This window comes from Aaosphaeria arxii (assembly GCF_010015735.1).
Source record: "Aaosphaeria arxii CBS 175.79 unplaced genomic scaffold BU24scaffold_3, whole genome shotgun sequence".
NCBI lineage: Eukaryota > Fungi > Ascomycota > Dothideomycetes > Pleosporales > Aaosphaeria > Aaosphaeria arxii.
Window position 1 is genome coordinate 1,232,715 of NW_022983476.1, and position 24,062 is coordinate 1,256,776.

The 24,062-nt window shown below is 50.6% G+C and overlaps 6 protein-coding genes across 6 annotated transcripts; 3 read left to right on the plus strand and 3 right to left on the minus strand.

The window, feature by feature from the left end:
- Positions 1–11: 11 nt before the first annotated feature.
- BU24DRAFT_344476 (class I glutamine amidotransferase-like protein) lies at positions 12–881 on the plus strand (the record flags this gene model as incomplete). Its single annotated transcript, XM_033523402.1, has 3 exons — positions 12–243; positions 306–529; positions 582–881. The coding sequence occupies 3 exons, from the start codon at positions 12–14 to the stop codon at positions 879–881; spliced, it is 756 nt and encodes a 251-aa protein (XP_033385612.1).
- Positions 882–1,414: 533 nt separating this feature from the next.
- BU24DRAFT_343994 (acyl-CoA N-acyltransferase) lies at positions 1,415–2,054 on the plus strand (the record flags this gene model as incomplete). Its single annotated transcript, XM_033523390.1, has 2 exons — positions 1,415–1,600; positions 1,689–2,054. The coding sequence occupies 2 exons, from the start codon at positions 1,415–1,417 to the stop codon at positions 2,052–2,054; spliced, it is 552 nt and encodes a 183-aa protein (XP_033385613.1).
- Positions 2,055–2,502: 448 nt separating this feature from the next.
- On the plus strand, positions 2,503–4,999 carry BU24DRAFT_420314 (DUF1613-domain-containing protein). The gene has a single exon (XM_033527441.1). The coding sequence runs from the start codon at positions 2,973–2,975 to the stop codon at positions 4,872–4,874; it is 1,902 nt and encodes a 633-aa protein (XP_033385614.1). The 5' UTR covers positions 2,503–2,972; the 3' UTR covers positions 4,875–4,999.
- A 23-nt stretch (positions 5,000–5,022) lies between these two features.
- Positions 5,023–7,284, minus strand: BU24DRAFT_490477 (uncharacterized protein; the record flags this gene model as incomplete). Its single annotated transcript, XM_033533715.1, has 1 exon — positions 5,023–7,284. One exon carries the CDS (start codon positions 7,282–7,284, stop codon positions 5,023–5,025), a length of 2,262 nt encoding a protein of 753 aa, XP_033385615.1.
- Positions 7,285–8,508: 1,224 nt separating this feature from the next.
- On the minus strand, positions 8,509–15,262 carry BU24DRAFT_366957 (tRNA-splicing endonuclease-like protein). Its single transcript, XM_033524331.1, has 4 exons — positions 14,838–15,262; positions 14,445–14,774; positions 10,847–14,395; positions 8,509–10,795 (listed from the first exon to the last, which is right to left on the minus strand). Exons 1-4 carry the CDS (start codon positions 14,861–14,863, stop codon positions 8,779–8,781), a joined length of 5,922 nt encoding a protein of 1,973 aa, XP_033385616.1. The 5' UTR covers positions 14,864–15,262; the 3' UTR covers positions 8,509–8,778.
- A 783-nt stretch (positions 15,263–16,045) lies between these two features.
- Positions 16,046–21,207, minus strand: BU24DRAFT_147362 (phospholipid-translocating P-type ATPase). Its single transcript, XM_033521217.1, has 3 exons — positions 20,514–21,207; positions 17,274–20,455; positions 16,046–17,218 (listed from the first exon to the last, which is right to left on the minus strand). The coding sequence occupies exons 1-3, from the start codon at positions 20,946–20,948 to the stop codon at positions 16,222–16,224; spliced, it is 4,614 nt and encodes a 1,537-aa protein (XP_033385617.1). The 5' UTR covers positions 20,949–21,207; the 3' UTR covers positions 16,046–16,221.
- Positions 21,208–24,062: the final 2,855 nt, after the last annotated feature.

The window sequence follows — 24,062 nt, forward strand, 5'->3', positions numbered from 1 at the left end:
CGAATATAACCATGTCGAACGTCTTCCGTGTTGCAGTTCTTGAGTGCGATACACCTATAGATCCTGTCAAGGAAAAATACGGAACCTATGGCGACATCTTTTCTCGGCTTCTAAACAACGGCCTATCAAATTTGGAAGGCTTGAAGTCCAAGCCGACCCTAGATGTTTCCAAATGGGACGTCGTTGACAAGCAAGAATACCCCGAGCTTAGTGAGATTGACGGTATCTTGATGACCGGAAGCAGTATGTACTTTGCAGGCCGCCCTTCATTCGGCTTCCCTGTGTACAATGCTTATAGCAGACAGAACATGACTCCTTTGAAAGTCACCCCTGGATTCTCAAATTAGTCGACTTTACGAAGAAGGCGTTCGACGCTAAGAAACCCATTGTTGGAATATGCTTTGGTCACCAGATTCTCGCACGAGCAATGGGCGCAAAAGTTGGAAGAAGCGATAAAGGCTGGGAAGTTTCGGCTGACAATATCGATGTAACGGATGCTGGCTTTGCGTTGTTCGACAAATCAAGCCTTGTATGTGGTATCATGTCCCTCATTCCTGCCGCCACATCTAATGGATTTTCAGACTCTTCATCAGATGCATCGTGATGTTGTCTTCGACGTGCCTGAGGGTTTTCAGAATCTTGGGACCAGCCCGCGATGTGACGTTCAAGGTCTGTATCTTCCGAACCGTGCGTTTTCAGTGCAGGCACATCCCGAGTTTGACGACTATATCATGGACAAGATTCTGAAGAAGAGGCATGGGGATGGCATATTCAGTGATGATATGTATGAGGATGGAAACCTTAGGGCTTCCCTCGAGCACGATGGATTGTTAGTGGCTACCACGATCTGGAAATTCTTCCTGGTTCCTTCAAAGGCCTAGCTTGCCATGGTGAAACAATCCGTTCATGGCAAGTGGTGAATTCATGGAATTCTAGAATGTCAATTGGAACAAAAGTAATATGGTCGAAAATGAAACTCGGAAACATGACGTCTATGGATCTCTAAATATAGCAGCTCCTGTCACTAGTCTGTGCTGAGCCGCAGGTTCCTGAGCACCAAGTAGATCTCAATAAGGTAGTTAATGTAAGCAAAAGAATAGGTAACTAGGGCAACTATATAGCAGTCTCAACATCCACCCATCGTTCTTGTCTCGAACAATTAGCGATTTAATCTATTAGGAAGCTTTGCCAGTATTCTTCCTCCTTTCAACCGTGGTCCATTTCCAGCAACACATCCGCTCGGACATTATCGATAAACAACCCTCCCCTCCTCCTCCTGTTGCTTTACTTTCCCCCGCCGCCATCTACACCGACTTCTACAATCGCATTTGTCTTGGACGTTTCCGAACTAAGAACTTCTTCAATTCTGCCATACCTTCTTGCCCGTCTCTTAAATCATAGCCCTGCCGCCGCGATGAGCCTCACGAGCCCCGTCACCGACCCTACAACGCCTCTTTTCAGCTCAGATCTAATCTCCCCTGAGGTTGTCGCAGCTTTACCCGAAGGATACCAATGCAGACCGGTACAGCGAGGCGATTATCATAAGGGATTTTTGGATGTCTTGCGCGTTCTTACAACCGTGGGCGACGTCACAGAAGAGGTCCGTACCGAGAAAGCCCCCTAAATTCTTCTCATCGAGTCCCACCTTTGATGAGACTATCACGCAGTGCTAACATTTGAGCCATCAGCAATGGAACGACCGATACGAATGGATTTCGAAACGAAATGACGAGTACTTCCTCCTCTGCATCCTCGACTCAAACTCCCACATCGTCGGCACCGGCGCGCTCATCGTCGAGCGCAAGTTCATCCACAACCTAGGCATGGTCGGACACATTGAGGACATTGCGGTGGCGAAGGATCAGCAAGGCAAGAAGCTTGGTCTGCGCATCATCCAAGCGCTGGATTTTGTGGCGGAGAAGGTTGGATGCTACAAGACGATTCTCGACTGCTCGGAGGCCAACGAGGGCTTCTATGTCAAGTGTGGCTTCAAGAGAGCTGGTTTGGAGATGGCACACTATTATGGACAGAACAAGCCCAAAGGAGGTCAGTAGATTCGGCCTTTCGTGTCGTGAGACGCGGGATTGACAAGGTGCAGCGCTTTGAAGGATTCATTTCAAGATGTTCATAGAGCCCTAGTAGGGATGGAAGCAGGGATGAAAGCACATAGAGAGGCTTGGACTGTGGGAAGCAGCTCCAATAGAGAAACCCAAACGAATGCCAATAAAAACTCGGCATATCCAGAGACCTGGATATTCCAAGACGTACACTTTCAGACTCAATGGTCATGAACTTTTGCATGTGATACGTAGTCACTTTCGTGATTCCAATTATTGAACGACTCTCAATCTAGTTACTGTTACTAGTAAACATTCGATTATTTCTCGACGTTGCTATTTGTATTTGTTCCTTGCGTCTTCCTCGATGGAGGAGGCCGACTAGCGTGGCTTTCCTTACCACTTCGAGAGTCGAAAAAAGATTGAACAACATACGCCCGTCGAATGATTCTTGCTTGATCCTTGGCCCATCAAAACATTCACTATTAATGGGAACATAAGCTCTATAACTGCATCTGTTTAGAGGCCTTTCGGGATCCGCCTTCGATCCGGTTGGCTAAGACGACAAGCCACCCACTTGGACCTACCTAATCCTGACAAGCAACCCGACCCGACTACCAGTGTACCTGAAGCAATCTGGAGGATCAGTCAAGATCTCTGCAAAAGACAGAGACATATCGAGGCAATTGCTGAGCGGGAATTTCGATATTCAAATCTTTGTGAGCTCGGGTTGCCACCTGATCATTCTCCGTGTCTTACCCCACCTTAGGCACATTTTCGCGATTCTGATGTGCTGAGAAGAAATTGGACTAGTGAAGAGACTTAGGAATTTTCGAGGATCGATTCAACCTACCCATATTGAGGCTCAAAAAGGAGGGTGAAAAGGTCTCCACACTTGCTCAAGGCCATCCAACTATGTCAGATGACCTTTCGCCTTCATCCAAAACGGATGCCCCTGCTGTCAAAAGCATCGGGTTCAAGCCATTGGATCTCCAACATACGCCTACGATAGACTCCGGTCTACCTCCAGAGATATGGACTATTGTACAATCTGCGGCTGCCAACTTCCCTCCGCAATACTTTCTAGAGGTCAGTCGCAGTCTGCTAGAGAATCCCAACCGTACGGCGTCGCACCTCTCACGGGCAGAGATCTCGTACCAGAGCTTTGCAGACGCCTCCTATAATCCTCTTGCACAGCATCCGCACGAATTAGCGAGTATCGTGAAGCACATGAAGAAGGAACACCAACCTATTATCATTCCAGGCGGCATCCCAGACTACAATTTGGAATGGACAGTTGTCCGGAAACTTATCCCTCGCAATCCCAAGCTCGACGAACCATTGATACAAACATGCCATCTCTTCACCTCTACCTCAAAAGTAACCGTACGGGAAGACGCATCCGCTGGTCCCAACGACGGCTCTACCACCATAGACGCAGAACGTTACCTGGTCATCTACCTACCGCATGTCACATCCCCTGAATCCATTCCATTCTACCACCCCAAAATCCGAGCCCTTGCCATCTTGTACACCTACCAAGCAAATGGTCTAGGAAACTTATCAATCCACTACGACCTCTTCTCATCCTACCCGCTGGACAATCGCCTCACACGCACCGCCCTCAAGATGCTGGAGGTCATTCACAAGCACTCGCGAGGCCAAGAAGCAGGCTACCAGAAGCGCGTACACCACGACCTCATCATTGGGCAGAAACCCTTCCAGGATACGTATACTTTCCTCAAGGGGAAGTATGCGAAGGGACTGATCGACAATTGGGTCGAGCAGACGCTGGCGCAGAAACATGTCTTCGAGGATCTGGGTATCGCGGCGTTTTTGATTGAACTTTGGGTGGATATGTATGGTGGAGATAAGGACGACTCAGACACTAACCTCGACGGCAAGGGAATCAGTGGCGACGGTGATGATGTTCAAACGCGACTTCAGGATGCACGGAGAAGAACTGCGAAGAAGAACTTCCCAGGGTTCGTGGATATAGGTTGTGGCAACGGAGTGTTGGTCTGGATCCTGAACGAAGAAGGTTGGCGCGGCTGGGGCTTCGATGCTCGCAAACGAAAGACTTGGGATATGTTCGGGGCAGGCTATGAAGATAAACTGAAGGAGATGCTTCTTGTGCCTGAAGTCATGAATTCAACGGCCGTGACCAGTAGTAGTGGAGACGAGCAAGACAAAAATGAATCAGACCCAACAGTAGCAGCGGAGGAGGAAGAAAAGGAAGAGGAAGTAACGACCGCCTCGTCGACACCAGCACACAACGGCATCTTCCCCACAAACACCTTCCTCATCGCCAACCACGCCGACGAACTCACAGTTTGGACCCCTATCTTAGCATACCTCTCCTCCTCCCCATTCATAGCAATACCCTGCTGCAGTCACAACTTCGCAGGCACGCGGTTCCGAGCCCCCCACAAGTCCACCAGCAACATCGAGCACGGCCTGAACTTCCAGCCTGGCGGTGGCAGCGAGAACAAAGTGAAGGCTGGCGCCGGGAAGCAGCAGCAGGTCTCGGCGTATGCTTCGTTCTGCAGCTACGTGGCGAGCCTGACGGCTGATGTGGGATTTGTGCCCGAGAAGGAGCATTTGAGGATCCCGTCGACAAGGAATGCTGCCATAGTCGGACGGAAGAGGAGGAAGGCAGATGGTGAGGAGAAGGAGACGACGTTGGAAGAGAAATTGGAGTTCGCGAGAGGGGTTGTGGAGAACGAGATGCCGAATGCTAGCATCAAGCAAGTGCACATGCATTGGATTAAGAGAGGAGACGTGTTGATGAAGCCAGGTAAATTTCCTGGCCACTGATGAATGAAGAAAACGAAAAGACACAGTCTGTCTACTCATGAAATCATCATATTACATTAGCTCGAGTACCTGACCTTACGCTTCTATACCTATACCCATTTACTAGGTGAAAATATATGTCCAACCAATGACCCATTCATACTATCAATCATGTCGTGAATACGCGCCCTAGCCTCGCAATCCCCACTGAGCAAGCACTCTCTGTCCTACACCGTCTACACGCCGTCAACACCGCCTCAGCATCCAGGTCGCCATCCTCAGCCTCGAACCCCACGATCCTCGCCAGAGCCTCCGCCAGCTCGGTGTTCTGGCGCTGAAGGACAATGACCCGCTGCTTCAACATATTTGCCTCCTGGATTGCTTCCCCCGTGGCGGCGCCGCTCTCGCCCACACTACTATTGTTCAATGCAGACCTGGAGTTGCACGAGGAAGAGACGCTTCGGTACTGCGACAACGACGACGACGACACTGCCCCACCGGCTCTCGCGTCATCCTCGTCAGTCGTGGCGGACCCCCTCTGCTGCTTGAACTTCTTCAGATCCCTCAGCTTCCTCGCCCTCGTCAGCTCCTCTCTTGATGCAAGCGGGTGGTCGTTGCCAACCACCGGCATCATCGTGGACGACTTCGGTGGCGTCCTCGGGCTCCTGACAGTCGCCGTTGGTCCCTCGTCGTCCGACGAGCCACCATCAGCCGCATGGAATGGAGAGATAGCATTCTCAACGGCAGAGCTCCCGAGCGGGTTCAACATCTCGTCCGTGAACGTGATGGACACATGTCTCGACGGCTTGGTCCCGCCCGCACCCGCGCCGCAGTCCACCGGCAGCGTGATAGTCTGATCCTGCACGATGTCGTCGTTCGGTATCATGATGCGGAGATGTCTCGTGCCACTCGACGTCGTTGTCTCCCTCGCACACGCCGGCATCGGTGGCCGAGCAGCCCGCTGCTGCGTCTTCCCGGGCGACCCTTCCACGGATCCCACCCGCGCTGCGAGCGTCTTCTTCCCCCCGCCGCCGACTTTGAAGATCCGGAAGCCGGACTTCTTCCTCTGGCCTTTGATGGGCTCGGGTGAGGGACCCGTGTTCCGGAGGTAGAAGCTCAGGTCGTTGAGATTGGCGGTAGCAGTGAGGGCTTGGTGGCCTAGGATCGGGGGAGCCATGCGTCCTAGTGTCGAGGAGCCTACTCGGGCTGCCGAACTGGTGCGCATGCGGGTTTGGTTGCGCTTCTTGGGGACCGTGAGGCCGTGGTGGTGATGATGGTGACGGTGTGGAGGCTCCTTGTCGTAGGGTGAATATTGGCCTTCCGCGGCAGATTGGAACTCGCTATTGCCTGAGAACGTAGATGCACTTCGCGTACGTGTGGCCCACATGACTTCGAGCCTCTTGGGACTGCGAGGTGGGATATCAGGTGTGTCTTCTAGTTTGTCCAGTTCTTCAACTGGGATTGTGCATGCGCGTCCGGCGAGGGGACTCGATGAACCCGACAAGGGAGAGCTTGGAAGGGGGATGTCGTGAGGCTGTGGGGATGAAGTGCTCTGTTTACTCGCTTCGACCGATCGCTTTCCCGATGCCTGGCTGTCGAAGTACTCCTGTAGAGCCCGGAACGTGGACACTTCGGCGATGTCGTCAATCTCTACCTGTGGTGCTATCTCTCCGACACTGGAGCTCGTTGCCTGACTGGCTTGACGGCGGTGGTGCATCACGAGAGGTTCGAGTGGGGAATGACGGCTGTTGAGGTTCGCTTTCGGAATAACCATCTTGTAAGGCGTCTGGCGTCGTACGCGTTTGCCACGCTGCTGGGGAGTGATGGCAGGTTCTTCATCGTCCACGTCGTGATGATTGCTCGTCGATGACGTACGGTTCGGTTGCTGGTCTACACGACTGCCCGAAGAGAGACTATTGGCTTCATGGAACTCGGCTGAAGCACTCGGCAGAGTGTCCATGGCAAGATCCAATTCTTTGGAGTCCAATTCATGGGGTCCTTCCGACTCGAGGCTAGCCATATGTTCGATTTCCCACGTAGTCGGTGGAGTGCGTCGCCACGGCTGGCTCCACGATGAAGTCTTATCTCCTGTAGAGTTCTTGTGCGAGTGCGTATACGAATCAGTAAACGTTTCGCTAGAACTGTGCTGGAAACTGGGAAGTTTCGGTGACCGTATCTCGAAGACTCGAGGTGTGTGGTTCATGAAGTTGCCCCGACATCGCTGTTGTTGCGGCTGGCCACCATACTCTTGCACAGAGAGCTGGGGCGAGGTTGATCCGGGGAGCTCAATGCTGACAGCTGGGAGGGAAATTTTCTCATCATATGTCGTGGAGCTCACCGTTGATTTTCCCTTGAGGGACAATGTCTTTCTTTCTGTGAGGTGCTCGCCTCCTGCGAACTCTAATGCACTGAAGCCTGGATGGCCGAACATCGTAATGGTGATATCAAGGCTGAGGCTCTGTAAATGATTGAGTGTCTAAGGAAAGTCTGACGAATGCATTCGAATAGTGGGGGGGATGGCGTATACTCCAGCTTAAGAGCAGATAGCAGCCAACAAGCCAGCTACTACCACAGCGTCCCGACCTATTGAACACAAAGCTGAAGCATGAACGGTTGGCATGCAAGAAACCGGTCTTTCAAGAGAATGTGAGGGTAGGACAGCCAACGAGAGCAAGTGCGCGGAAGGATACTCAGCATATGCAACACTTGGTCGTACCTGGGACGAGAGTTTGACGTTGGTTATCGGTACGAAGCGCTGCTTCGTCCCTGGTCAACGTTGCAGTGGATAAGCAGCTCGCGCGTAGAAAGAAGAGGATTTGTCCGACGAAAGGGAAGATGCGTCGTGCAACATACGGCGTACAGAGACAGGGATCGTCGTTGCTCTCGACAGTGCATCGAAGGAGGCATCGTTGCACTACAGAAGCTGACAGCGAGTGATTGTTCAAAGTAGACATGCACGCTTATACCAGACGTTTGATGAGCTGATTATAGATTAAAAAGAGTGTGAAACATGTTACCACGTCAGTGTGGAGGTAAACGCGAATGATCTGTTTTGACGGCGGAAGAGGCCCAGTGGTGGCGGAGGGGCTGGACACAGTTGAAATGAACCACTGATCTCACAAGCTTTACCCAGGCACCCCCAAATCAGTCGATCAGTGACAAGGATGGGATGGAGCGCGGAGGTTTTGTGACGATAACTGGATAATGATGGGGTAACACAAGGCTAGACCGTGACACGTCGGTGTAATACGAGCCACCCAAACAAGACGGAGTCGAAATATTGGTCAATGGCAGGAATGAAGAAGCGAAAATCTTGGTGTGCATTGTGACTGTGGGGTCTCCCTACAATTGCATTGAGAGATGTCGTACTCAGTGTTTATGTCTTGGGTGTTTGGGCAGTCAGAACGATTTAGGGATGATGTGGGGTTGGAAGGCTTCGCAAGCAAGACGAGCGGCCGGGTTTGATGTTATCATAGAAAGCAAGCAGATGACGCCGACTTCCATGTGACAGGTACCCATATCTCCCTGATCTCGCGAGTCTTCATGAAAGACCGGTGCACGAGTTTGCAGCTCAATCGAGAATCACTGCTGGCGGGTGGCCAAGTCCAATGTATGACGAAGTGGTCGGTAGGAACGATGAAATCACGTCAAAATGCTCTTGGATCGCAGCCACTGTGCTTTGCCCTTGCAATGAGCATTCAGTGGCGCCCCAAACCTAAACTCCATTCAATTTGATCCGCTTACCGGACCGAAAATAGCAAGCTATGCTCTATCTCTATCTTATCAAAGTATCGAAACTCCAGAAAATGCTGACACCAACCATCCAGGCGCCATCGCAATGTTACATATCAAAACGGAGAATATAGGTCTCCTCTTTATTTTGAATTCCACCACTTCACGGTCCTGACCCTATCTGATGTAGAAACTAGTTAGGCCTTGACTTTTTCATCGGCTGACGTCGAATGAAAGGATCTACTGGTTCCTTCGGTCGCCTCCTAATCTTAGGTTTCGGGACGGCACTGAAGGTATTAGCAGGCCTGGGTTGTCCAGGCTCTACTTTCACGCCCTCGGGATTGGGTGTTGCGCTGTTGCGTGCCGAAGACGACGCTGCAGCTGGCGTTGACGTGTTGCTTGCAGAAAGTGAGTGGGAGATAGAATCGGAATCTATATCCCTCATATCCACATCCATATCCATGCTATCGCTTAGTTTGCGCTTTCCATTCGTAGGGAAGACAAAGTCGTCTTCATCCAGTTCCCTCTTAATCTCTTGCTTGATTTCCTGCTTAATCTCCTGTTTGATTCGCTTTGCCTCTGCTTCTGCTGATGCCTCGGAATCACCACTCTTAGACCGACGCATTGGGATGGTCTGTGGCTCTTCCTTGACTTGAACCGGTATCTCGTATGTTTCCTCCTTGGGTGCCGGATATTTGCTTGAATGTTTGCTCAACATCGTTTGAAGATTACCATCGGTGAAGCGATTCCTTCGTTGTGCATCTTCGACTAGTTTCTTCCAGAATTCGCCCCTCATAAGTGAGCCCGAGTTTCCAAGAACCCAGAGCGACGATTTAGCTCTCGTCAGTCCGACGTTCATACGGCGTATATCTTGCAAGAACCCAATGCCACCGGCAGGCGAAGCTCGCACACATGAGAAGATAATAATCTCACTTTCTCGTCCCTGGAAGGCATCGGTGGTGTTGAACTCCACATCCTCTACGATCGATGGGCCGTATTGATTCGTGAAACGAACCTTGAGTTCCCGTAACTGGCTTTTGTAAGGTGTGATGATGCCCACCTTTCCTTTAAAACTGAAGTTAGGGAAGTCTGTGACCACACGTTTATATAAGAGCAATGCAACATTGATCTCAGCAATATTGATGAGCGAATGACCCTTGGGTGCAGCTTGATGCTGTCCTTGTACGTCGTAGAAACGATATGGACCCAGAAGAGCACTTGCATGCCACGGTCGCTTACGCAAAGCAGCCATGTTGCCTCCATCAAGTAGTCTCCCGTCGTAGAATGTCTGGCTTGGAAAGAGACTGATCTCGGGATGCATACGATACTGCGTGTCTAGAAGATGCACATCTTTAGGATGATTACCCTGCATTCGAACGAACAGACTCTGCTCATATTGGAACCGTGCAGCTTCTTTGGAGAAAACAGTAGGGGGCAACTGCTTCGGATCTCCGACTAGTATGCACTTGGCGCAACCGTATTTCAGGGGAATGATGGCGCTCATTTCCACGCACTGGGCTGCCTCATCGACGATGACTGTCTCGAATTCTACATTCATCCCTTGGAACATGTCATGCCCACTACCACTCAACGTGGCGCAGATAACATGCGCTTCGCCGAGGATTTGCTCCTGTGCACGTCTGCGATTCAGCTCTGCATTGCGGCTTGCGAGTCGCTCATTGTCTTTTGTGGTATCAATCTTCGTTCCAAGTGCTTGTTTGCGTTTACGTAGAGCATTGAGGTCGTCCTGTAGCTTGGACGCCTCTGCGCCTTGCTTAGCACCTGAATCTAGCTCGTCTCTCACGCGTCGAAGTTGCTCAGAGACATCTTTGTGCTCCTGGAAAAGTTTTCGTGTGGCTTCCGCGTCCTTGTCTTTCGAATCGTTCACACCAAGTTTCTTGTTCACCAGTACTTCAAGAGTGACATCCTGGACGTTGGAATTGACGGCATCAGTTCGCCCAATACGGACGATATTGAGCTTGCGCTCTTGGCCACTTAGGGTTTTTACTCCATCCTTGAAACGCATCACCAACTCGTCCACTGCAGCATTACTAGGAGCGCAGACCAGCAATTTCTTTGCAGCGGTGGTGTCTATTCGAATTCCTTTATTCGGGACATCGATACGCGTACCTTGCGCAGCACGCAAGGTATCTGACAAAATGGCCCCGACAATTGCGACAATGGTTTTAGTCTTGCCTGAACCAGGGGGGCTGTATCAAGGTTAGTCTGATGATTCTTCGAATGACAGGAGATATACATACCCTTGGATCAACGTGAAGGCATCGTTGTCAATTGCTGACTTTACGGCCTTGGCTTGAGCCTTGTTGACATTGTAGACCTCTATCAGGGGATCGAGCTGGGCTTCCTTGTAGGTAAGGATCGGAGATGGCTTTGCGCGTATGATTTCGTCGCAAAGATCGTAGTACTGTAGACCAAGAAGTGCACCATATTCACGTTCAAGTGGAGTGATGGACTGAATCTTAGATCCGTAGACAGTTCCATTGGGCACCAAGACCGGCGTCAATGAGTTTGAAGGCATGACGCGGTAGGATACTTCAAGATGGCCCTGCTTACGAAGAACACGAAAGACTCGAGCAAGACAGTGGCGCTCGCGAGCAGAGGGGCTACCGGTCTCCGAAAGGAGGACGATGTCTCCTTCCGAGACCTGGATTTCGCGATTCTCTGCATGAGTCATGGTGCTACTCACCTCCTGAAACATGTCTACACTGGCTCTGGAGACAATGCGAATTTCATAAGGTTTGACGGTGTTCTCTTCTCTGGACTTCACGAACCCTTGCCATGCCTCTAGAATGACCAAAGGCTGGAAAGTCTTTTGATAATCATTTGGCGTTCGGAAAGACTTGGGCACGGCGCTATATATGTCCGGTCGAGAGTTTGGTGGAAAGTCTCCTTCATGGAAGTAATTCCAACTAAGGATCTCCCGATGCAAGGATGATAAGTCGGGTGCAAGTCGTGCACGCATATCCTTTGCTGAACGTTGCACCCTTCTTTTCTTGACAGGTCCCTGTACCTTGACCTCGTTGATGATGTTGGTTTTCGGCCCAGAAGCTTTCTTGATGACCTTGGTGCCAAAGAGTTCTTCATCGATATCGCCCTCATCATCGGATTCGTCTGAGGAATGCATGAGTCCCTCGCCTTTGGGAGCTTGGTCTTTACCCAATACACCAAGGCCCTCGAGGCCAGAACCTGCTTCAGCAGTGTGTTCTGACAAGCCTCTCTGCTGCTTAGCTCTAGCAGCTGCAGCCGCGCGCTCTCTTTGGATTTTCTCTTTATCGAGCTGGCGCTTCTTCATGAATTCGGACTGCTGCGCGGCCTTCTTCTCTTCGGCTCGCTTGGCAGCCGCTGCCTCCTTTTCTTTCGCAGCGCGCGCTTCTCTTGTTGCTTGGAATTCCTTATGGGTCTTGGTAACATCAGCTAGTAGCTTACGATCCATTGCCTTGCCTGATAATGCTGCAGATCCATCTCTCATCCAGGTGTCAATAGACCCCTGTTTCGGCTGCTTGGGTTCTTCTACCTTTGCAACGGAATGGCCTAGATGGGTCTCCAGATCACGTTGCAATTTCGCAATTTGTTGCATGCTCAATTTCGCCCGGACTTCTCCTGAGAGCACGCCTTCAATGTACGTTAGCGTATCAGGGTCAACCTCTACATCTACATTGCGCAGGCGCACAAGCAGTTTGCCGACGAGCGAGCACGATTTACTAGACAAAAATTCGTCCCGCAATCGGAGCCACTTGCAAACACCCTCCATAGCCTTAGCTGGAAGGTCTAGTAAATCCCGCTGAAGTCGTGTTCTACTCGAGGTGGACTCAGAGTTCGTTGAGTTTGCACCTAAAGCAGTCACGAAGATGCTACAATAATCAAATAACTGGTCCGCATATTGCATGGTGTCTCGGCAGAAATCCATCATCATAGTTTTGTCGTAACCCAGAGCACTCCAGTCTTCGGTGGTTTTGAATATCATGTTCAAAGTATCCCATTGGCTTTTCCAGAGGGTGGTGCTTACTTCTACTTCCTCTGGACTTAGATTCCGCGATCGCAATAAGCCATCCTGAGAGTTGCACATGACGTCGATGATGTCTGAACAGGTCTTGATTAAGCTTGGTGCCGGCGCAAAGGTTCTCTTTCTCATGACTTGCCGGCATGAGTCCGCCACTCCTTGCAATACGTTCTTGTAGTAGGATTGCAGTATATGCTGGAGTGCTTCTCGTCGTTCTTCCTGGCCTGCAATGACTTTGATCAATTCGATCGACGAATTCCGAGTGTCTTCAGTGGAGGAGAATAGTAAAGATATTAAAGCATTAGTCGCGGCAGGTTGCTCAAAAAGGGTTTCAAGCTTCTTCGCGTCGAATTCAGTCAGCCGTTCGACAACATCGGTGATGGACTGCGATAGAAGCTTGAACCTATCGTTGAAATGACGGACGGTAGGCGGAATTCGATCATGGCCACTTTTCATCGATAGAGGTTCTAATCCTATTAGATTCCTGCCGGCGATGAGCAGTTGCACTGCTAGATCGATATGGGCGGAGTCGATAGCTCCAAGCACCGCCTTCCAGATAGGGCTTGAAGGGGGAGATTCAGTTGGTGAGGGCTGTTTTGCAGTTATCAATTGTCGCTCAACTGCCAAAGATTGAGACTCGAGGGTAAAGGCTTGCTGTATAGTCGAGAGCGCTAGGCGCAAGTCCTCTTTATCGGCTTCAGGATCGAATCGCTTCAGGCTTGCCACGATGATGTGTATATGAGCTGACAGCATTTCTAGCATGCCATTAACTGTAGGTTGGCCTACAAAACTTGATATAGTCTTCCCTTCATTCATTCTTCGGAAGGAATAATCGAGCACACGCAGGCCCTGGAGAAAACAGTGCGCTCTGGCAGCTCTCGAGAAAGCATCGAACTGCAGACGATCAAAGAACATGACCGCAAAGGCCCTGCATGCAGGAGTAAGATTTGCAGGCTTGATCGAAGATAAGTAGGGTGGAATCCAGATGAATGCATTACCCATATTGTTCATCTGCTCCTCATTATCCTTACTCACGACGCGAAGAATTTTATGAAGTGTGGGGTTGTTGAGAACCTGCTCCGCGATAGTTGCGGGGGTAGCTCTAGTTGCATCCATAGCATCCCAGAAGCTGGTCGGCGATTTCTCCAACAAAGCAGCCATGGTGGCGACCAGGTCGATGAAGCCGCCCGACTGAAGAGGGAGATGGTCGATCAGGAGTTTATAGAAATCCCCATCCAAGCCGCGAAGGGAATCAGTGATCACTTCTTTATCCATCTTGTCTACGATCAACCGCGCCCCATTCCAGAAGGTCGTTACCCAGTTCAAATGTTGCTCATTCTCGCGCTGAATATAGTCACGCTGGACCCGCAACATTGCATCTACCAGATGATCCCGCACCGCCCACTCAAACTCCGACGGGAGCATGTTCCGCTTGAAGCCTGTCCAAGACAGATGGGCCCATGTTTGACGAACTTCCACCTCGGAGAACAAAAACCGGGTCATTGCGGGTAGGAATGTTTGGAGTTTTAGGCGTTTTCTTGTCTGGACAAGCTGAAATGGTGTATCGAAGTGCCGTCGCAGAAGCTCCTCGTTCCGAATGAAGGCGTCGCAGCTCAGGGCCTCGAAGAAGGCATAGATTGCTTCGTTGGGTAGAATGCGAACGCCCCGCTGCTTCGGCTCGGCCTTCAGAAGAACCGCGTTCGCTGTGTCGAGGCCGCTCCGTATACGATCGATACATATGTCGTCCACCAGACGTAGGAAGTCTCCAATGTTCTCTTCATCATAGACCCTAATTCGCATGTTAATTCCACTCCTCTTTCCGTTACGGTTTCACATACTCTTGTAGCCGTGCTTTCCACTCTGCTCTTGACTGGTGGAAGACACGAACACAGACATCGCATGATGTCATGAGGTTGTTCAGACGCTGCACTACCCATTCTTTGTGCGGCTCAGCCTCTGCTCCATCAAAGGCCAATATCTGTAGCGCATCCAAGGTAAGCCATTTTCGCTCCTGTGCTTCCTCTATTCTCTTCCTGCGCTCCAATGTAGCCGCGCTGTCCTCCTCGGTGTAGCCTGAGTTTGCGAGATCTTCGTCGAAATAGATTCCCCCGTCCTCGCCGTGGCGCGGGCATAGCAGGTGCTGCTCTTCGGGTAGCTCTCGGAGGGTGCTAAGGTGAAGGTATAGTCAGTTCCAAATACCGGTGTGATAAAATGGGTACGTGTAGGCTCACTTGATCTTCTCAAGCAGCTCGGCCATTGTAGCTAGCCGAAGCTGCTCACAAGGCGAAGCTGGGTTACTGTGTTCGTTGTTAGATTAATGAGGTCTTGATCATGATTTGACCATGAAAGAGGGCCGGAATGAGCGAATGTGAACAAGTAAATTGTTTCTCTGTAATTGAGGGCAGTGGGTTGAGTGCGAGCAGGCAGGTTGATAATGTTAGGATGGGAAGAACAGTGGAGCTAGGTGAATGAGACCAAAATTGATCACAGAGTGTTTGTTGAGGCCGAGTGGGTAGGACCTAAAGAGGCAAGTTAGAGAGCGACAAAGGTAAGCAGGAGCAGGTCGTATTGAATTAATGATGTTGGGAAGTTGAGCAGCCAGAGAAACAATATGTAATTAGAAAGGATGATCCAGAAGTAGATGCGGCAGGTGCCGTGCCCTTTGGCGGCCACCAAACGCGCGACGCGAAATCAAGCCGCACCGCTCCTTTAACCTCAACTAGTAACACTAGTCTACTTCGGGTAACACTTATGAATCATGCTCGATCTTCATGATCATGCTCTCAACACTGACCGAACCAATGCTCTGAAGAGTAGTTCTATGCAAGAAAAGATTTCTGACTACAAACTTTCTACAAACATAGTCATCCTCGAATCACGCAACAACTTGTCACCGCGTTGAAGTGCCACTCGTTTTCACTCTCACTCGCCCCGAATTTACAGCACCACAGCACGGCTTCTCACACCCAGGATATTTGTAATTGGAATGAATCACTTTTGTCAATTTGAGAAGTATGGGCAAAATGCTCATTCAAAGTGGCGATGGAACGCCGACCGCAATATTATATATGTACCGACGCAAGTATTCGTCAAGGGGCTGCTGGTCCCCCTCTCCTACAAACATCCCAGGTCGCCATTCCTTTCCATGAAAACCGCAAAATAAGACATAAGAAGACAAAGCAGAACTGTAGGTGGGTGGGTAGACAGGTAGATAATGCACATGAGAAAAGGTTTTCCGTTAAGGATTGGAATCAAGAGAAGTGAGGGGAAGTGCGATGGTGTTGTGTTGGACGACTCGCCAAAAATAACGCCCAATGCCTGCGTCAGAGAAGTCTTACTCGCTCAGTATGTCCGCTCGGCGATGGCAGCGGGAAACAAAGAAACAAAACAGTCCAAGAACAAGATAGAGAAATGCATGAGCGTCGGTAATGTGCAATCCTGGCTCTCTATACAAATAACGCCAGTCCATGGTGGAATAAAGGTAAAGCAAGCAACAGAGATTTTGTGCAGGGTTAGATCGGCTGTACCCAAGCCGGGCGTTACTATATACAGTCGTAATCGGGAATAATATGCTATAGTGACTTATTACTTGTGTTGTCGAGTGTGACAGGAAGTTTATCGCGGAGGACTTCGCGGTGGGCTTCCTGGCAGTGGGGGATGTATTTCGTCCAGGTCAGGTGCCTCTTCTCGCGTGACTGTAGGTCTTCGGAAGGCATTTCGTAGTCGGCTCATTCTCTGACCTGTCTGCATGGTGTGCGGGTCCTGAGCCGGCAAACTATTCCGGCTGTGAGAAGACTCCATGCGAGTCAACATAGCCGCAGATGTGAAGTCATTGCTCGCCTCAAAGCTGGGCCTGACGCGGTCCATGGACATCCTAGCACGGTCGTAGGAAGGTCGGGGGCGATCCATGGACATCCGATGTGCAGGAATGCCCTCCACGGACTGTCGGAATGTATAATCGGTGCTTCCACTGCCATTCTGGCTCCGGGGATTGTGGGTAGTGGCCGTTGGAGCTACTGAAGGTGGGTAGATTGGCCGAATGTCTTCGTCTCCCATCTGAGCGTTCGCGGCCTTGTACTTGGCCGGTTCTGATGAAGCCATAGAATCCATCTTCTCAACTGGTGGAGGAGGTGGAACGAAAGCTTCGGTTTCCTTGAGATAATCGAACTTGCCTTGCTTAACTTGCTCACGGATGATGTCCACGTCGCGTGGGAAGTAGATCTTCTGAATGACCTTGACGGTGAAACGTGGAAGTAAGCAGATAACCGTGGCGAGCAGTATGACGACCCAGAAAGTCAACGACCCATATACTTCTGCGCCAGCCTTGTAGAACTGGGCGCTTGCTGGGAAGGATGAGTAGATCCCCGTCCACAACCAGATGAAGAGTGTGCTGATGATGATTACGACAACAATCAACCAGTCCCATCGGTATGAGTTGAACAGGACGTAGAAGTTGGCAGCCATGACTGCGATCGTAGCTATAATCACACCCATTCTTTTGATGTCGCCGATGCCGAGTCCATTGGAGGTGTTTACGTTGGCTGGGGAAAAGACGAGATATACCATGAAGAATGTTATCGCGGATTGATAGACTCCGTCGACCATATAGCCCCTGATTAGACATTAGCACACATGGAGATACAGTAGTCAAGATCGATGTTTCTTACCAGAACTTTCGGCGCGTCCATTCCTTGCGTTCAATACCACGTCGATAGAGCTGAGGAACCGCCAACGAGACTTTATCATTGACATCCTGATCGAGAACACCCATCAAGATGACAGGTAAAGAGGTGAATGCAAGATTGAACCATACAATGTAGCTGTAGTCGAAAACGAATTGGCTGTCGAAGTTCGTGTAAATCTGGTACCAGAAGAGAGAAAATGTCCAAACGATGTTCTTGTAGAAGAAGTTGGCGATACATTCGGCGAGTCGACGGTAAGACCATCGACCATGGACAAGTACGAGGCGGGTGAGGAAGCGGAATTGGCCAATGGCATAGTCCGATGCCATGACAGCAGCGCGACCTTCAACACCCGCAATGCCCACACCAACGTGAGCTTCTTGGATCATGGCAACGTCGTTAGCACCGTCTCCAATGGCCAGGGTAAGGCAGTCAAGGCCAGTCTTAACCATGTTCACAACAGCTGCCTTCTGACTGGGACTGACTCGGCAGCAGAGTACCGCGCGGCACTGCTTGCAGAGTAGTAGGAATTTGCGTCTCGTCTCTTCCTCCAGGACGAGCTTTAGTGAGTCTCCGTCAATGACAATGGCATGCGTTGCAGCGGGCGGCTCGTGATTATTCTGTGCAGCATCAAGCTCCTCTTGGGAACCAGTCATCCCGAAAATGGCCAGTTTCTCGTCCAGCATTGCCTCGGCTGTAGCAACACTGTTGTCGTCAACCTTGAAAATGATCAGATCCATATCGTTGTCGAGGAGGTTGCAAGAAAATCCAATGTTGATGGCAGTCTCCACCTTGTCTCCTGTAAGCACCCATAGCTTGATGCCGGCCTTACCAAGCAAGGAGATAGCGTCTGGCACGCCATCTTGCAGCCTGTCCTCAATAGCAGTGCCACCAAGGAGCCATAGATGGTTCTCGATACGGTCCGAAACCTCTTCCAACTTTTCTTCGCGGCCGTTGACTGAGTTTGCAGCGATATCGTAGTCTCTGTTCCACTCCTGGTATTCTTCTTCTGAGATTTCTCTCTGTGCAATGCACAATGTTCGCAAGCCTTCCCGGGCAAACATTTCGAGATGCTCTCCTGTGGCCGCGCGGAGTTCTCGTTGCTCACCGGGAATGAGTCGAGAATAGACCATACTGTCAGCTCCCTTGCAGAACAAGATGATTTTACCATCGGGCATGCGGATGATGGCACTCATACGCTTTCGAGTCGAGTTAAATTCGAGAGTGTTCAGGACAGTGTATCGACGCTCCTCTCCCAGAACATTTACAACCAAACGGTCGTCTTCACGGCCGACGAGAGTGAACCCAACGTCACGAGCTGTGGATACCAAGGCCTCCTCATCCGGAGACTGCGCCTTGAATTCAATCCTCGGGGGGTCGCCTGGGGTCCTCTCGGTAATGACAGTGTGGCACAAGGCCAGTGCAACCATGAAGCGCTCATTAGCAACGCGTTGTTCTGGTCCAGAATCACCTGCGAGATCTCCGATATAATCCGGTGCGATGAAAGTCAAGTCGTCGTCGTTAAGATACGGGTTATTGTGCATTTTCCTAATTCCCTCAAGCATACGGACACGATCACGTGCGATTTGTTCGCGGGCACGAGCACCTTCCTGCTCAACATCAATGCCTTGTCGACGCTGCATACCAGCTTGAGCCTCTGTGTATGCTTCACCGTATGGGACACCGTTGATGGTCGCCTTCTTGAATTCCATGACATTCTGAGTAAGCGTGCCAGTCTTGTCCGAGAAGATGTACTCGATCTGCCCGACATCGTCGGAGATGTTCCAGGACTTGGGCGTGCAGGGATAATCGATCTTGTCGTAGTACATGAGAACGTCGCTGTAAATGAAGAAAGCCTGCGCTGTGCGAATGATTTCAAGAGTGATGTAGAGAGAGATGGGGACCAAATTCTGAAACAAGATGACAGCAGCCCAGAAGCCGATGACACCATCGAGGGCAGGTTTGTTATTTCCAAAGGATCCGAACTCAAAGTAGGCGTGTGATGTGTCGGTTTTTCCCCAGTAGACACCCAGAACAATGCCGGAAACCAGACACATGAAGAACAGGATAACGAAGTTGTAAATGACGTTCCAGTTCAGGTCTTTGGTGATCTTAGCTCGCTTGCTAGGTGTAACTCCTGAATTGATCATGATTTTGGTATCCTCGCCAGTGAAAACGACGACACCGAGTACCCACTCGGTGTTACGAATCTGGCAACCACGGAGGAGGAGATTGTTGATGGAGATGGGTTCGGCCATGTCGTAGGCGGGAACTTCGGGATCCTTTGCATCGTACTGCTTCCAGCGGATGACGGCGCTGTACGAATAGAGGTTTGAATGGGCACCTTCGCTCTCAATCACAAACTCGGCGCGTTCACAGTGACGCGCATGCTTAACGTCGCGGGTACTATGAAGAGCGTTACGAACCTTCAAGTTGGTTTCGCCATCCAGGTTCTTCGTCTCAACGTAACAACCGCCGTCTTCGGACGATGTGGATAGAACAATCACATCAGCTGGGACCTCCTCGTCGTTATAAAGTCGCACAAAGTCGCCGACCTGTACGTTCTTCCACATGTCCTTCTTGAAGCGAGCCTTGTCGGGCGTGGTGGTATAAGGGTCCATGACGCTACCCCAAAACTTCTTCGTGCCGTTTGGCGGATTTTGGGCCCTGGCATTATCGCCTTCCTTGACGTGCGTCTGATCACCGAAGCGGATCGCGTCCGTAGGCGGTGATTGTCCCGGAAGAGGTGACGGTACTGGTGTCATCTGAATTCCTTCCTCGCCGTTGCGTCCATGGTCCGTCTCGAAGTAAGACGACCTCTTCGTTGCAACCGATGCACGTCGCGTTTCGATCGAAGGCCTCGATACTTCGGGATCCTTCTCACTGCCAGCCTTATTCTTGTTGCTTAATTTCTTCATGCTCCTCCAGGTCCAAATCACACCCCTGGTGCATGCTTTCTTGATCCTTCGCCAGTAGTTAACGACATCTCCAGCAGTATTGACATTGTTGAATTCGACCAATCTATGCACGGGCGCGTTGTTGAGTTCGTTGTCGAGGACGGTTCGGCGCCAGTCCTCAATGGCATCTTTGATGGCAGTAACACACAAGATAACGATCAGAGGTGCAGCATTCAGTGCTGGATTTTCGGCTCCAAAGATGGAGAATATCTAGACAATGGTATCAGTCGCGAGTCAGTCCGCATCATTTGGAAAAGGGATAACATACACCTAGAATAATGATGAACAAGAAGTAAATGTTTGCAACGTTGTGGAATTGAAACCACAAGTTTTTCGGAATAAAGCTGAGCGGTGTGTATTTGGCGGTCCGTATCTTGTTTCGTGCGTAGTGTTGTAACGGACGGCCGTCTTCGTCTTTTTCTGAAGAGGGGAGAGGGATGTTGAAGTATACCCTTCGACCTGCTTCGTCCTCTTCGCTGCCTCCTTCTGAGCTTTCAAGATCACCATTCTCTGACGGGCCTGCCTCCTTGCCGAATGATTCCCTCTTCTTCTCGCTACCAGAACCTATTCTCCTATGCAGACGTTCCTTCAACGAGTGACGCTTGTGCTCGGCACTTTGCGCGGTGGCACGGTGGGTGGCCCATCTTATCCTCTTGACGGGATTTGTGACCTCGCTGTCTTCCTGGTGTTGTTGGATGGCCATGGTCGCGAGGGCGCGTACGAGTAGCGGAGCGACGCGGAGGTGGAAAGTCAAGCTCGGGGCTGTATGTATGGCCGGCCCTGGCCGGAAAGCCCTTTACGCCGTTGAGGTTGCCAATTTGAGGTCGTTATGGGATATGACGATGGAGGAGAAGGGGTAATTGGAAGAGCCGAGTGTTAAATCGCACAGGTTTCGAAGGGGGTTGAGGCTGGAAAGTTGTTGTGGTTGTCGGCTAAGGCGGATATTATGGAAGGCCGGGAGAGCGAACGAGCGACGTTTCCCCGAATGCTATGTCACTCCAATGAGAAAAGTAACGAGGCGAAAGGAAAGGGCGGATGGGATGGTGTGGATTGCGACGAAGATGGATGGGAGGGGAGAGAGAGGAGAGAGAGTAGTGGAGTGTGTGAAGATGAAAGGGTTTCAGGCCATGTGTACCTATAATGGTACGTAGGGGGAAACAGAACGAGGCGCGGTGGGCGGCGGAGTTTGGGATCGGATTTCTTTTGGGAGGGTGTGGATGGGATGGGGGAGTGGAGGGTACTCAGTAAGAGTAGGGCATGGCAGAGTAGAGTAGAGTAGAGTAGAAGAGTAGTAGGTATTACCTTGTAAAGAAGATAGATGGGGGTTAAGGACGGTAAGGATAGTCCTAACTCCAGTCTCCTAGTGGGTGGTTTCTGTAATAACAGACTGCGCGAGACAGCTTTGCTTCTGCTTTGCTTTGCCTGGAGTGGCTGCTTTGCCTGTCCTTTCTTGAGACTTGCAGCTCTTGCTTACGGGAGCGCGAGCTGCTTCGGCCGGGCAGCGGTAGCGGGTCGCCCGTTTAGAGACAAGGAGATTAGCTAGGGCCCCGAGCAATGACCAACCGTGACCAGCAGTGACCAGCAATAAATGACCCAGCAATAGTCGAATACGCGGGATTAGCAGATCTGTCGAGATGAGATGGTTGGACGGACGATCCGCGGCGCACCGATTGAGCGAAACAGCGAAAGAGCGAGAGTGCCGAATGCCCTTCCGTACCAGTCTCTGCAAATCGGCGAACCAGACAAAAAACAACGAGACTAGGTATTTTCGTAGGCATGTATCGGCAAAAAGAAAAAGCCTGAACGGAGAGATGAAGCACTCGAGCTGGGCAGAGGGTTGGTGACGTTTGAGGTGAAAGACAAGACGAGAGTACGGAGGGATGTACCATACAGTGTATGGTAGGTATGGTAGGTAGGTACCTGTGCCTGTGCTTGTAACCACCTACCACCTACCAGTCCAGTGACCAGACCCTGTAGGCTTTGAGTGTCTGTGCCTGTGCCTGTATCCCAGCGCCTTGTCACGACGAGGTACGCCGTGGAGTACTGTGTAGACTGTAGACGATATTTTCTATCTAGACTCAAGATGGAGTAGCAGAAGAGTCAATTGTTTGGTAGGTTGTTGATGCGTGATAATGAATGAATGCTCAGTCAGTCACGGTCACCCCTACACAGTACACACACACAGTTACGAGACTATGAGACTAGTAAGAGTGCGGTTACCGGTATTGTACTAGCTTTACCACCTACCTAGGTAGAGTTAGGTAGAGTTGCTGGAGAAGCTGACAATTGCCATTTGGGTGGCTAAAGGGCAAAAACAATTTGGTACGAGTACTGAGTAATCCAACACTAACCAAACTCGGTCGGTAGATTACTAATTGGTTCAACTGCTCATGAAAGTGCAATTGCAGACAACAACCACTGATTATTATGAATACCTTAGCAATCTATGATATCACTAGTATCACCAATATCATCTTCATTCCCCATGTAGAGGTATAGGTAGGTATGGTATAGGTGTAGGTATAGGTATAGGTACTCTGTATACCTGCAAGGAATCGATGCCTACCAACTGCGCCATGCTCGCCCGCGAATATCAATACCGTGCCAGATCGAGATAATGCGGTTCAATTGGCGCTCACCATCACAAAGAAGAAACGCTCACCGTCACTATTCGACACTGCCAAAACGTATGCATTCGGGAGGCTTGGTTGATTCATCATCCGGTCCTGTCAGAAAAGAAAGAACGGCTGACTGCAAGCTGCCGAAGCCGGTCAGGACTTGACGGGCACAGTCAAAGTCAGTGTGCAAAGGGTCCGCCGCTATGCCTCGCTTTGCCTCGCTTTGCCTCAAGATTACGCGCTATCTATCACTTGGACCTCCGTCATTCTCTGTCCGATCTATTATTGTTCAATGGTTGTAGGTATTACACCTACTGCCCTAGGCCCCCTAGCCCACCCCAGCCGTAAGCCCCTTCTAAGCTTCAAGCGTTGCAATAGGATGAGCCATCCTGACGTGTACAATTCACATTCATACTGTGCCGTCACTGCTGTGTAGGCACATTACGGTATACTGTGTTTGTATCAAGTACACTGGCGGTGCAGCATAACCTGCTACAGCCGTACGGTATCTGTGTAGTCGCATGTACACGTTGGTGTAGGTGTAGGTGGACTGTACTCGCACATTCAAGACAGACTACAGTACACCTATCACGGATCTACGGTCACCCATTTACCGAAGACGGTGGTTCACGCCCATCATCACCATCACTGCCCCATCAGTTCGTAACAGTATGCACATTAGCACCGCGACCTACAGCCGTGTTCCGTACGTGTGTACCATCCTTACCATACGGACTCACCTTTTACCGTGTGTGGAGTACGGAGTACTTGTAATAATCATTGCTGCACTTCTTGCAGATGTTCGTACAACGCGACCCCTTTTGATAATAACTATGCCCATGCTACTATGACCACCCTTGCACTTGGCCTGGGCTGCCTTCCACTCACAGTAGGCGATTGTCTCGACCCACCCCTCGATACACGCAAGCCTCATCTCTCTTAATTCTCTCCCTGGTTGTACCTGTTCGGTCCTGGCCTCGCACTTGTACTTGTACTGCACATGCAGCGACTATCCAGGCCGTTCCTCTGCAACTGTCTCTACGAAGGTTTCAAGATACCCCATCTTGGTTAAGCTAATTGACACTTGGTAGCAGTGGTAGGGCGTTCTAGGTCCGAAACTGCAATGAAATTTCATATTTGATTAATTGCCCACCGCCTTAACGTCCTGCTCGGGGAATACGGACGGATATTGCATGAAT

What these genes read in the sequence shown, in the direction of transcription:
- BU24DRAFT_420314 (XM_033527441.1), top strand. Translation starts at nt 2,973, where the DNA reads ATGTCAGATGACCTTTCGCCTTCATCCAAAACGGATGCCCCTGCTGTC.
- BU24DRAFT_366957 (XM_033524331.1), bottom strand. Translation starts at nt 14,863, where the DNA reads ATGGCCGAGCTGCTTGAGAAGATCAA. An exon ending in TGGAAAGCACGGCTACAAGA is followed by an intron (nt 14,396 to 14,444) that starts GTATGTGAAACC and finishes CATGCGAATTAG; the next exon opens with GGTCTATGATGAAGAGAACA. An exon ending in GCCTTCACGTTGATCCAAGG is followed by an intron (nt 10,796 to 10,846) that starts GTATGTATATCT and finishes ACCTTGATACAG; the next exon opens with CCCCCCTGGTTCAGGCAAGA.
- BU24DRAFT_147362 (XM_033521217.1), bottom strand. Translation starts at nt 20,948, where the DNA reads ATGGCCATCCAACAACACCAGGAAGACAGCGAGGTCACAAATCCCGTC. An exon ending in TGTTCATCATTATTCTAGGT is followed by an intron (nt 20,456 to 20,513) that starts GTATGTTATCCC and finishes ACCATTGTCTAG; the next exon opens with ATATTCTCCATCTTTGGAGC. An exon ending in TGGACGCGCCGAAAGTTCTG is followed by an intron (nt 17,219 to 17,273) that starts GTAAGAAACATC and finishes ATGTCTAATCAG; the next exon opens with GGGCTATATGGTCGACGGAG.